At 50.8% G+C, this 13,641-nt stretch overlaps 1 protein-coding gene across 3 annotated transcripts in view; it reads left to right on the forward strand.

The window, feature by feature from the left end:
- Inpp4a (inositol polyphosphate-4-phosphatase type I A) overlaps positions 1-8,516 on the forward strand; it is a 44,985-nt gene extending 36,469 nt beyond the window's left edge. For 2 of the 3 annotated variants that reach the window (XM_055607029.1, XM_055607048.1), the window contains exon 20: positions 1,469-6,160. In XM_055607029.1, coding sequence (XP_055463004.1) covers positions 1,469-1,649 — 181 coding nt within the window. In that variant the 3' untranslated portion in view covers positions 1,650-6,160. The other variant, XM_055607038.1, reaches the window with a different exon arrangement.
- The last annotated feature ends 5,125 nt before the right edge of the window (positions 8,517-13,641 follow it).

Below are 13,641 nucleotides of genomic sequence, written 5' to 3' on the forward strand. Positions count from 1 at the left end.
GCGGCCACAGTGGTGACCAGCACTGCAGCGGGCGTCCCAGCGACATCCAGTGCCGAGTGCGTTTGGTTCCCTTGCTTTCTCGAGTGTGTCTTACCGGAAGAGAGAGCAGACTGTGAGATGGGAGCAGGGCTGACACTGTACTGACCCCTGGAGGCATGCATGTACACATACATGCACACACGCACACAGGCACCCACCTCACACCACACCACGGCGTGTGTGCACGGAATGCACCACGCATTCTTGTACCTGGGCCCCTCTCAAGGCCCCGGTGTATAGGAATGTGCAGTGGGGTCTAATTTCACCTAATCAGTTCCTGTAAGCCACATGGGCAGAGCCAGCATCCCCTGGCTGGGGCAGAGGATAATGGCAGAGGTGGCCCTCTGCCCCACGTTAGGAACAAAGTCATCAAACAGCAGGTCCCCCCCGGGCAGCCGCAGCGGCCCACCAGGCAGCCCCAGCCGGCACTGTGGTCATCAGTCAGTGCTTGCCAGCTTGTACAGCTTCCCGTCAGAAAAGCATATCCTGGCAGGGCCCGTCCAGAGCTCTCGGCTTCCACGGCCATGGAAGGCACCTCAAGCCCCTGCCTGCCATCTGAAGCTGTCCCTTCAGAGTGCCTGCCATGCCCTGAGAGGAGTCTGCCTTAGTGCTGCTGTTGGCTGGAGAGGGACAGTGGTCCGCAGTCATGCGCTTCCGCATGCCACCCAGCCCCAGCAGTCTTTTACTTTTTTGGTAGTTGGGCTTGAGCCCAGGGCCTAGTGCCAACCAGTTAGCATAGTTGACCACTGAGCTACACTCAGCCCCCGGAACGTTTTAGATTTTTCCATTGTGGATTCTGTTGACTCCATTGTGAGGGGTGACCTTCTAGACCAGCATCTTACAAAGCTGGAGGCGGGGTTGCTTTCCCCTACGACACGCAGGCTGAGGCTCGAGGCAGGTGGGAGAGGACACTGCACTGGACTGACACCAGCCAAATGACTTGATTTGTGTGGCGAATCCATTGTACCTGCCCTCCGCAGGCACCGTGAGAAGGTCAAAGCCCATGGTTCTTCATGTTCAGCTTGCTTCTCAGAGATGCTCATCTACAGCATGGGGTGTGGCGGGCAGCATGGAGCTATGCTTGGCCATCGAGAGAGGGTGAACATGGAAAACCATCCTTTCAGCCTACATGTGTTAATTTTGGTAGACTACAGAATTTTTTTCTTATTTTTCACTTCTCTTTCTCTCCTTTTTTCCTGTAACTGTGCTGGTTTTGTTTGGTTTTCTGTTCACACCCTTTTCTACATCTCATTTTTCTTTCTGTGTGGCTCATTCCACTTTTTTTTTTTTAAATCTTATCTTTTGGTTCTCCTTTCTCCCCATACTTTTGCGTCAAACCCATTGCATGTGTCTGTCTTTTTTTTTTCTTTCTTTTTTCTTTTATTTTTCCCTTTTCTTTTCCTTTCTCCCAACTTTCTCCTTTTCACAGCATTGGAACACGGGAGGTAGTCACCCAGAAGAACTTGAGCGGCCTGGTGCCCATGCGGGACTTGAGGCTAGACCCCAGCCTCCTCTGTTCCCTTCCCTTGCTAGCACTGAGCCCCAATTTACTGATTGTGTGGCTCTTCCTGAGCATAGCATACCTGCTGACTAAATTGCGTTGCAAATAAGTACCATTATGAAAAATTAATCAGTCACGAGGCAGACAAAAGTGCCCGAATATGTCCAGCCACCGTGTACCAAACTGGACAGAAGGAAGGTGTCAAAGCGAGGTCTGCCAAGGACTATCTCATGCCTTACAGTTTGATGTTTGTTCTTCCGAACTGTAAATACCTGCCAGATTATTTCATCGAGAGGACTTGTTTGTTTCAATTGTGTAGCGTCTTCGGTGCTTGTGGCATGTCCTTCTGGTGCCCTGTGATTGCATTCTTTAGCTGGCCTGGAATTGATTACTTGTACCAAATAGCTTACCTTCTGATGTATAACTATTTTATTACCTGTACATCTCATGTGCCCTGGTCCAAGAGAAAGGGATGCTGTCTGAGAAGAATTTGTATATTTGATGCTATTCCTTCAGTGTGTTGCTAACCGTCCTTGCCTTTTGAAGAAAAATGATGAGAAAAAGAGCTTATCAGCCGGCTTCTCTAGAAGCCCCTGTCTCCTGGAACTGTACTTCCTGCTTTCCTTTCAGAGTGTGAGCCTGGGAGTGTAGGAGCAAACAGTTTGCAGAGTGACGCTTCCCCGCTTCTAGTTAGTTCCGCTAGCAACCAGCTGTGGGTACAGGAGCACATGCCACCAAGCCCTGCACACAGAGATTACACGCATGGGACTTCAGGGTTGCTCTTAATACACGGAGCGGTGACAGTTACATACGTTTCCTTAAAATAACATTTTTTAATTTAAAAATTGTATGTTTAATTCCAGATAAAGTCTAGATATTTTTTTTGTTCTTTACTAATACAATAACGTTAATAATGAACAACAACAACAACAACAAAAAAAAAATCAAAGAAAATGCTCTAAAAAAATGAGGCTTCAGTTTTGGCAGTTGTGAGAGACGGAGCCATTAGAAGGAGGGATAAGTGTGAGTTTTGCTGCTAGCACTCTTAATTTTAACATGGTACTGCTCCTAAGATAGGATGACCAGTCACCCTGACATTCATACGTGGCCGAGAGTAACTGTCCTCTCTAAAAATAACCACGTAACCCAGGAAAGATCCGACGAGCCTTGTGTAAGAAATGGTGAGTGGCTTCTCCATCTTCTTGTTTGTGTTGTTTCTGATTTTTGACCCTCAGTCGGATGAAGGGGATTTCTTCTCAGGAGTCTGGTGGAAAGCCTGGAGTGAGTTAGAGGAGCTGGGGTCTGCAGCATCTTGACATCCTCATGCCCACAGACCCATCCACCAGAAGTCCCCAACACCTCCTGACTACTTGGAGGGTGTTCTCTGACTTGCCCCCCTCTGAAAGAGTGAGTCCAGGAGTTGCGTTGGCAGCTAGCAGTGAACACCGGTGCTGGGCGGAATCTGTGAATTGGGCTGGGTGAGGCTGTCCTACCCACACCAGAGCAGTCCCCTTCTAGGGCTGAGCATTGCAGGCTTCCCAGGGCAGGCCTCACTCTGTCTCCACCTAAGCAGCTCTTGTCTCCCCTGGGTTAAGCATGGCAGCAGCTCTGTGGTGTCTTTAGTTTAGTCTCACCTATTGCTGGCTGACATTAGCCACCTGACAGACCTGTCCAGTCAGGGACCCTTTGAAAGGGATACTGGATAGATGCCCTTTCACCTCAGCACATGTGCTTCAAACCTCCAAGACCATTTTGCTTGCTTCATTTGCACAGGGGAGAGAGAGCCCGTAGCCTCCTTCCACCCTCACCCTGCGGCTGCCCCTTCCTTTCTCTAGGTTGATACCTCCTGATACCATGGGCCTGAACCATTTCCAGGGTGGTGGTGTGGCCAAACAGAGAGAGACCACAGAGCAGTGAGGGAAGCCTACAGAGTAACTCTGGACGTAACTGCAGAGACAGCACCTTCTGCCCCTAGCGGCTGGGATGCCATAGCTCTGGGGGGGCCTCATTTCAGGACCATAGCACAGCAGAAGGAGGCAGTGGCTGCTTAGAGAAATCCCCACCCCAACCCTAGGCAGAGGGAACTCTTGTGGGGACACTGGTCTGCCAGCCACCCTCCTGTCCTGTGTGGCCTTGCCCTTGGGTAAGAGAGAGAAGGGTCAGAAAGGAGGCCATGTGTGTGGCTCCTTGTTCTCACCTCTGGGGTTGAGCAGCGTGTAGCACCCCATCTGGGTGGCCAGGCACACAAGGGCTTCTCTGGAGGAAGCCAAGCAGTGGGCGCTTGAGGTCTGCATTTCCTTTTCTCCTCTAACACCCTGCGAGATGGGAGGCCAGGCTTCAGAACACCCATCTTTTATGCTGTGTTTCAATGTCACTAAGACACCCTCAGTAGCCAGAAGCCATGTTCTGTGCTCTCGTCAGCTGGCCTTAGAAAGTGGCTGTGTGAGTTCTCCCGCTAGGCTGACTGCCACTGCTTCCTCCTGTGTCATTCAGGCAGAGATGCTGAGACGGGAGCATGGTTCTTCCACAAGGCACCCCCCCCATGTCTGCTGTGGAATGGCCTGGGGCCTTCAGGTGAACTCTGAAGTGGGAGCCCCCGCCCCAGGAAAGGAAAACCAGAGGTCTTTAGGATACCCCTTTTAGAGTTTCCGTTCATATTTCCAAAGTTGATGCCTTTGAAATGAAGTGATTTTTGAGATAATAAAAAAGAACCAGGAGCTATACAATAACTATCTTTTGCTAAAATCTGCCTGAATTGCCATGTTTTATTGCACCTGAAGACCCTGTAGCAGTGTTGTCAGTGAAAGTGTTCTGCCTCAGGTCTTCATGCTGGACTCTGCAGCGCATGCAACACGTCACCACCTCTGCGGATCTTGTCCCAAGTTCCAGCAGGTCACACTGATAGTGGCAGCATGCAGACCAGGCATGTCAGCTGCACATTGAGCATAATGGGAGACACGGTTTAGTTTAAAAACCAAGTTGAAGGCATAATCTGAGCCGAAGCTGTGTGTTCTTGTACAGTGTACCAACCAGCTGAACATGGAGTTAGTTTCTGTCAGTGTGAACACAGACTTTAAGAGTTTCTGAGTTCCTGTCTGGCATTTACTGGATAGGTGGGTCGGAGGTCCCTTCTGCATAGGTGGAAAGGCCAGGCCTGAGGCAGTCTGTTAATAACGGAGCTCCCAGAGACCACAGCCAGCTCCCTCCCAGCACCCATCCCTTCTGCTGTAAGTAGAGTCACACCTTCACCCGCTCCCCGAGTGCTCAGCACATGCTGTCCTTTGCTCGGGGTGGCCCTGGTGTTCTCAGGTGACATGTCCAGCCTAAGGCTTGAGGCTCCGGAGCAAGGGCATGCTCAGGTGGCAGGAGCCGTTAACAGTGGCAGCCAGATGCCTTTCTCAACTGCCTGGGCTTCCTGTCTTTTGAAGAAACATTATTGTCTCACCAGAAACTGCTCCACATGATCTTAGAGAAGGGACCGCCATTTTCATTTTGAAAGGCTTGAGCTGCTATGTTTTTAAAATGTATGTCATGTGGTCTTAGAATTTGAAATACATTTTTCAAATCACTGTTCTTGGTAACTGCAAATTTTACTTCTCAGAAGGGTTGGTTTTTTGTTGTTTTTTTTTTTTTTAACTGAACCTGACAAGCACTTGATTACACTGCTTGTCTTTGAACATTATAAAAATAGCAAGTTTTACTGTGTGTGGAAAGGCATTTATATTCAAAATCACTGTGGGCTGTTACTCTTACGCCCACCGCAGAGCGTTGCCCCGAGAACTCCCTTGAGGGCCACAGAGGCTCACTTGGCTCTTCATTCTCGTGGGCACCACCTGTTTGACCCTGGGTAGCTGTGACGTCCCTGCCTCCCTTGCAGCTGGGATTCGTGCTGGTAGTGAGTCCTCTAAGGGCAGAGCACCTGTGGGCTTGCACTGGGTTCAGTGGTTCTTGTACAAGAAATGGCCACCATGCGAGCAGCCCACCTGGCTAATGGCGGCTAGCACCACCAGGAGATGGTGGAGCCTCAGGGCAGCCTGATAGCTATGAGGACCTGGTGCAGGCAGCGTTTGGGCCCATGTGGGAGCTTTGCACTTGGACAGCTGCCCCTAGGTGGAGGCAGATGTCAGAGCAGCCGCCTCACGCCTCAGCCAGGTGGTTTTGCTGCCTGTTGAATTCCGCAAGGAAAGTCAGCATGTGGGGTCTGAGGTGGTCACAGTTCTGCTAACACACAAAGGTACAGTGTTTCAGAAGCTATGGTAAGCGTGAAATATCCCCATGCATCCAGTGTGCTGCCTGGCAGTCTTTGAACCACAAGTTAGGATGGAACCCCGATAACCAAGTCCAAGATACACACAAAATCATGTCTATCTTTAAAAAATTGTGTCTGCTTAGACGCAACATCGCTCTGGATCTGCCAGCCCACAGCTGCGTCCATCGTGTGCTCATCTTGCGCTTCCTTCCTGCTTTGTTCCGAAACCTCCATCTTGTGTGTGTGTGCTGTCCAGCAACCATTTTAATTAACCTCTTGTTAACGCTATGAAAATAATCAGTTCATTCCATCTTAGTTTAAGTCTTTTCTTTTTTCCTTTTTTACTGCTGTCATTTCTTGTGCTTGTTTTTCCCCAGTGAGGGTTGTCGACGAGAAAATACAATGAAGAATGTTGGAAGTCGCAAATACGCATTTAACTCCCTGCAGCTGAAGGCCTTTCCCAAGCATTACAGGCCTCCAGAGGGGACTTACGGCAAAGTAGAGACATGAACACGCGGCTTCCTCTAATTAGCTGCTATGTAATCAGTGTGGGTCCCCTCTAGTGTCACATGATTCTTCAAGAAGACCTGAAGGATTGGCTTTTATTTTTGTGTTTTTAAAACTACTTCACTAAAGAGTCTACGGAGCATGATTTTGTGTTGGAATCTGTAGGGGGTCGTGTGTGGCTCAATAGCGTGGATAGTAATGGCTGCCCTTAACAATAGCTCTCAGCTGTAACTCCACAGTTCCTGTCATAGTTCTAGAAGAAGCCAGCTAGGTGCGTCTAAAACTCCAGGAGACTTTTTCAAATACCCACCGAGGCCCTGCCCACCCAACTTATTTTTCTGCTTAGTGACCCACAACTGAGCACTGATTTAAAATCTACTTTCCAAAGGTCTGGATATAAAGCAGGAAGTACCTACCCTCTTAAACTTCAGGTCCCCGGCGGAGCAGTAGACGGTAACTCAGATGTTAACCTGGGGGAAAGAAGTCAGCACCTTCATGGTATGAGAGAAGCTGGTTCCAGTGGCCCTCAAAGACTGCTACTGTCTGTGAGCCCCCAAGTGGAAGGAAGGCTTGATCAGCCATACCAGGGTTCAGCTGGGCCCACACTGCTTCCTGCCCCTCACAGGTCATAGAAAGGTGTCCGCTTGAAAGCAGCCAGGGGTCCCTGGACTCTTCGTCCTCCTGTTTAGGTCCGCACCCACAGGGCGTGTCTCCTTCTCTGGCCATCAGCACCTCCATCCTGGCTTGTCAGGTGGCTGTCTGGGATTGAGGGCCATAGAGACAGTAGAAGCGTAAAGATTTTCAGAAGAAATGTTCCTCTGGGAGCTTTCTGATACTCTTCTAGAAGACCATAAATCATGTTTGAATGTCTAAAGGAAGCATCTTAGCTTTTGTTTGTGCTAATTGTTCTGTTCTCCTTACACAGCTGTTGAGAAACAGTTAAACTATCCCCTGCATTGAGCCCCAGAGGGTCTTATGAGGCGGAGAGTGAGGGACTTCACACTTTAGTCTGCTCATCTTTATGAGGTGATGATGAGTCTTGTCTGCACATAGCAGATGTTTTTCTTTAGACGTTTCTATGTTTTATAAATTCTGTTTATTACAGTTCTGTTGACATGTTGTTTAAAAGCTGTAAAAAGAAGCGTGTATGGAGTAGAGTCATGATGCTGATATGACTCGCGGACACCGTGGAATTCTTGCAGAGGTCTAGCTGCTTTGCTTTTGGCTCCTTTAGAAACATGTAACCAACTTGGGCCTGGGACACTGAGGCAAGGGACAGGGAGGGTGCAGGCACCCCTTTGTAGCTGGGAGACAGCCTCCTGTCTCATGGTGCCTGCTGGGAGGTAGGGCAGGGCAGCTCCACACCACTCTGCTGGCTTCCGATGGTTCTGAGGCTGACCCAGTCCCCAGTAAAGACAGCTGGGCCTTGTGTGGCTGCCCAAGCCTTTTCCACTCTGTCGCTTCATTCACTCTTAAGTTTTTAGTTTCATTTTTTTTTTTTTTCTCATCTTGACATCACTGCCTTTTTGAAAAATTCCTTTGGATTTTAGAGTTAAATGTTTCCCATGTTCTCCAGTTTTTCTTTCTGTCCTGAGGGCATTACTTATCCACACTTATAAAGGGAATATGAGTCGCCTGCCAGCGGCTTTGCATGTGAATTATTTTCTCAATTTCTGTTTTATAATATGAATCATTGTAACACTCTTAAGACTTGGATAATCACAGAAAAGATTGTGGCTTCAGTGTTTTCTCTGAAGGCATTGTGACTGGCTTCCGGCGCATCACATGTCCTAGGCTAGCCAGGAAGGCACAGGCACATGCAGCTCCTGGCTGGCCGCAGGATACCGAGCTGTTCCCAGTAGGAGGAAAAGGGTTTCACAGGTTTCCACAAAACAGATGTTCCGTCCAGTGTCTGTCCCCATTTACAAGGAATGTGCGCTGTCTGGACCCCCGGAACTCCAGGCGGACCCTGTCAGAGCTCCTGCAGCACAGCTGCCTTTACTCTCCTTTAAAGATGTAAAAACATTGTACAGCACTGTTTATGCCCACACTTGTATTTGCCAAGCTTAGTGCATTTAAATACTTTTCTTTATTTATTTGTTTGGGACAGTATTAATATATATGAACATATACTTCCTGTTTTATATATCCTTGGCTCATTGAAAGCCATGTATGCTGTAAATGTGCTTGTCTTTAGAATGACAAATAATAAAAACTGACCAGAACATTACACTTGGTCTCCCTTGATTCACTATCCTTCACTGGATGGAGCTCCTGCAGCCAGCACCACACTGGCACGTTGGACCACTGGGCTTGGGTGCCAGGATTCGTAGGCTGGTAATCGGGGGTCAGAAGAAAGTAAGGTCTTTTAAACCATGTTTGTAGTTAATTCAAATTCGGGTGTGGTTAAGATTGGGGGCAGACAGCCCCAGACCCAGTTCTGGGTTCTGCCTCTCACGGGTCAGCACCTTGCTCGACATGTCTGAGGCTGTTTCGTGTGTGCCAACTGTGGGCAGTGGCACAGTTCCTCAGAAGGTGGCTGCGAGGACCCGGGTAGTGTGTGTTCCTAAGTGTCCGTTGTTTCCTCTCCCTGACTGAGCCCAGCTATCGCCGCCTGCGGGCACTCCGTGGTATGACTTGCTGAGTGTTCGTACAGCAGCTGTGTCAAAGGCACAGTGAGGTGAGTCTCTGCATCTCAGGAACATGTGTCCAGTCGTTGCCCCGGAAATGCTTAAAACCAGTGGAAGGACGTGCAGCTGTCTGCCTCTGCCCCGTTACCGCAGCTGGGGGCACTGACTGCACTGGCAGCCGGTGCTGTCTCCTCACAGGCCTGGGGAACGGAGTCTCACTTCAGCCTCCGTACATCAAGTCTGCTCTCCTGACACGTGTTTGTATGACGTCCGATCTTTAATAAATATTCGTGGGTTGCAGATTTTAAAGATGTTGGTTAGCTGCGTTTTGGCTTTGTCTATGTTGGGGCTACAGAAACCTTAAATGTTTTTGTAATTAATGTCTCGCTCCACTTGATGTTTGTTCTAAAGTCGAGTTTTGGCTTCCCTGCTAAGGATGGCACAGATGGGTGAGCACACCCTTTTTCTGAAACGGTCAGCGTGCCCGTGTTGGAGGGCTGGGCCTGGTGTGCGCCAGCTCCCTCAGGGCACAGAGCGGGCTGTCCAACCCCGTGGGCTGTCCTGCTCCACAGTGTGCCGGGCTGTTCTTGTTCAGCCTCCTTCTGTTCTCACTTGCAGTGTTGTTAGCATTTCATGTTTCTTATGTGTATGCACGTATGTTCTCATGGGTGTGTGCCCACGTGTGTCTGTGTAGCGGACGTGGGGGCCAGGGGTTCGTGTCAGATGTCTTCCTGTCATTCTTCACTTATTGCAGCAGGGTCTCTCGGGATCCAGAGCTGGCCAGTTCCAGTCAGCTCATCACCCAGCCTGGCCCACGAGTCCTCGTCTCCACCTCTGCTTGGATTGCAGGGGCCCTGTCCAGTCTTGATGCGCCATCCAGTGGGCGGTCTCCAGGCCCTTCCCCTGTGTTCTGCACCCGGGCCAGCTGGATGGCGCTCCTGTGGACAGGCACGGGCTGTACTAAATTGGCTAGGTTCTGAGTGGCCCCTTCTCTCAACCCTAGGATAAACACACAGTACTGGAGAGGTGTTCTCGTCACGAAAGCGTGAGGATGTGAGGTTGGATCCCCAGCACTCACGTGAATTCTGGGTGCTTTGGCGTGAATGTGGGACCCCACTGTGGAGCCTGCCGGCCAGTCAGACAGCCTAGCTGAGTCAGGGAGCTCCAAGCTCATAGGCCTCTCAGAAAGAAGGGTAGAGAGTAGCCGAGGAAGATACCTCATGGTGATTTCTGGCCTCCACATGCATGCACGTCCACGTGTGCATGCACGCACATATGTGTTTACACATAAGTCACATACACATGTACACACAAGGGGATGCATTCGAGGAAGCCACAATGGGGTAGATGATGGAGCGCCCATTCTCGATTTTTCTGAGGTGAACCGACGTGAAAGGCTGTTGGTCACTGCAGGTTGTTCTAATGAGTAAACCCTCCAGCTCATGACAGGGAATGGCAGGCTGGAGCCCAGTTTGGATAGAGGGTCGTCAGGAAGAACTGGTCACAGTGGGTTTCCCTCATGCCGAGGAGCGACTTCGTGAGGAGCTTTGTGAGAGGTGGTGTGGCCTGCTCTGTCATTCTAAAGGGCTGCCAGTGTCCTGTCAAATGGAGGAAGAGACGCCCTCAGCGTGGGCACTAGCCTGATACATGGCTACATGGCTGCTGTACTCTGGGGTGGCCCCTCTGGGACCCTGACAGGTAAGGCCCGAACCCTCCCTGTGGAGAAAGACAAATTCTCCCCCAGCCCCGCCCAGTGTCTCTTTCCTAGCCCTCCATGAGAAGATGAGTTCCCAGGAAGTTGTAGGGCGGACACTGTTGGGGGGTGGAAAACTCCTTCGAGGAAGCGCTAGGGTCTCGAGGAGCCTGCGGTGAGGACAACTGAGGGCCAAAGGTGGGGGCCGCAGAGTCAGCCCCATGGTCCAGCCTGAGGGACCCCAGAGGCAGGAGCAGCCGCCTTCAGGGTTCTGTGGTTATGCTTGTACACTTTAGTACTGTTAATTTACTTATCTTGTTTGTTTGTTCACTGTGCGGGCGGTGTGCCCACACTCTTGGGACTGAACCCAGGTCATCAGGCTTGGCAGCAGACAGTCTTACTGAGCTGTCTTATCAGTTCAGTAAATACACGCTCTCCCCAGAGGCCCTGAGCGGCCCTGAAATTGGAGAGTCCTGAGCTCTTGAGTGTGCACGAGCTAGTGTTTAAGGTTAGGGCAGCAGATATAAAAACAGACTACCCTTTAAAGAGGAAAAGGAAAATCTGGGGACTTTATTCCCATGAGCACTGAGCAGATGAGGTGGTAGCGATGGAAACGTGCAGTTACCCGTCTCCCGCTCCCAGCGGGATCCCTGCAGGCAGAGGGCCCTGGCCAGGACTGACCACACACCACTGTCAGTGCCAGGATAAGCCCCAGGGTCGCTGTACCATTCTTAGGGGCTCATGGGTGACGCTAGGTGGGAGGGCGGGGGAGGGGGCCCGCCTGCTGTACCCCAGGGCACACTCCACTCTGGGCTACTCTGGGCTAACTTCTGGTAAGTGGGCAGTAATCTACTGCTCTCACCACCCACGTTACGGCCCGGGTCCCTGAGGTGCAGCCTGAGAACATCACTGTCCTCACCCTCACCCCACCCCCACCTGCGAACACACACTTTGGATCCCTTCGTGATCACCAGGGGCCTAGAAGGCCAGTGTTCATCTGTGACTCCTTTGTACCACTTTAAGGAAAACAACAAACAAACACGCTGCTGAGACCGCTAACGAGAACACCAGATCCCGAACACAGCAGGAGGGAACCTGCAAGAGATGGCTGCAGGCACCACTCTTCACTGCTTCCCTCTCCTTGTGCCCACCCTCCTCCCCGCCTTGTTCCCACCCTGCTCCCCAACCCCAGGCCCCCGAGACCAGACTTCTCTCTCCTGTTGTCCTGCCTGACACATCTCACCATTCAGATTTGATTCTTGCCCTCCATCTCCCATGGGTGACCTCTTTAACTTTCTTGTCCCTTAGGATGACAATCTTGTAGAACAAGGGACTTTCAAGCTAATGGCACCTACATTCCCAGACCCCTCCCAGCCTTGCTTAGCTTCTAGATCCTGTGGACATCCAGCTGGACCGACTGTCTAAGTGCCTCATACGCAGCGTGCTGACAGACTGGACAGCCCTTTGAGCTGTCCTAGCCTGAGGAATGACCCTACTTTCTATCCTGTATTATCCCTTCCTCCAAATACTGGTGATCGGCTTCAAGACTCTAACTTTGAGCCTTTGGCTCTCTCCACCATCTGAAAACCAGGGGACACCAGGCGCCACTACAGCCCTCTCGACACACATGCAGTAGACTACCTTTTGATCCATGTTTTGGCTGACCAATGAGATAAACAGCAACATTAAACCCAGCATGTCTGTCTAATGGATCCACATTAGTCAATTAGTCTGATTTAGCTTTGTTCTTTCTGCCTTGACCCCATGCCCTTAAATTCCGTCCCTGTGCATACTTGCCCAGCTCTGCTTTATGAACTAGAAAACTCGGGCTTCTCCAGGATAGTCACCTCAGGGCCACATTGGGTGTGGGCTGGCCACAATGTCTTTGTCAGTAGCTTCTCCAGGGAAGGTCACCACTCTTTCCACACAGATGCAGATTAGATCCCTGGAGGGTGGCGGTGCTGAGCTAATGCAGAGGGGAAGACACTTCCTCTGTCATACCATCAAGCTGGCAGAGTTCAGTGTCCCCACTCAGCTCATCACCAAGCTACAGGATCCAGGTCTTTACCAACCAGCACCCTCACCTTAAATGATCCCCTTTGAGGAGGAAAAATTCCATGAGAAGTCAGCCAGCGCGTGATGAGGACTTGTCTTTGTGGGAGCTTCAACCTTGGACCACAGACAGGTTGTGTGTGCATGCGTGCATGCATTTGACTATAGAGGGATTTACTGACTCAGACATTTGGAAGCTTGTGGCTGCTGCATGCTGGGGAGGGCGAAGCTGGCAGCAGAAGAGGCGGTGGCGAACGTGGAAGCCCCAGGACGAGAGGACCAATGATACAGGCTGAGTGTGGAAGGTCCCTGGACAGTGGCTGGTCGGAGCCTCTGCTGAAAGGCTGAAGCAGCTGCGTCTTGTTTCTCCAGGAAATGCAGAGATGTGTTATTTGGTCAGCCTTGCCATTTCCTTTGCATTCATGAGGGCAAGTGTAATTCTCGAAGTAAGAGCTACTCGGACATTTACTGGATGAGGGGCCGGCAAGGTGGCCCGGCAGGTAAGAGCACTTGTCCTAAATCCTGACAATCTGAGTTTGATCCCTGGAATTCACACATGCAGGCACACATGCACTCACCTGTGAACACACACACACAATTCCCTAACTGAAGATAAATGGTGACTTTTAGTGTTTAATCAACTCTTTCCTGTGCCTGCACCATGTTGTCCTTGTAACAACCACTTAATTCTAGGTGCAACAACGGGACAGGCCAAGCTCACCAAGTCCAAGGAGGCAAACCTAGGGCGCACAGTGTGGCAGGGGGAGCGCAGTAAGTTCCTCTGGGGCAGGTGAGAGGGGATCTGTCTTAGCGCTTCCAGCGCTGTGACGGAACACCGTGGCCACACAGCAACTTGGGGAGGAAATGCTTTACTTGGCTTGTACATTGTAGTCCATCACGGAAGGAGGTCAGGGCAGGACCTGGAGGAGGAGCTGAGGCAGAGGCCACAGAGGGCGCTGCTTACGGGCTT

Source organism: Psammomys obesus, unplaced genomic scaffold (assembly GCF_907164565.1).
Source record: "Psammomys obesus unplaced genomic scaffold, mPsaObe1.curated_primary_1811, whole genome shotgun sequence".
Lineage (NCBI taxonomy): Eukaryota > Metazoa > Chordata > Mammalia > Rodentia > Muridae > Psammomys > Psammomys obesus.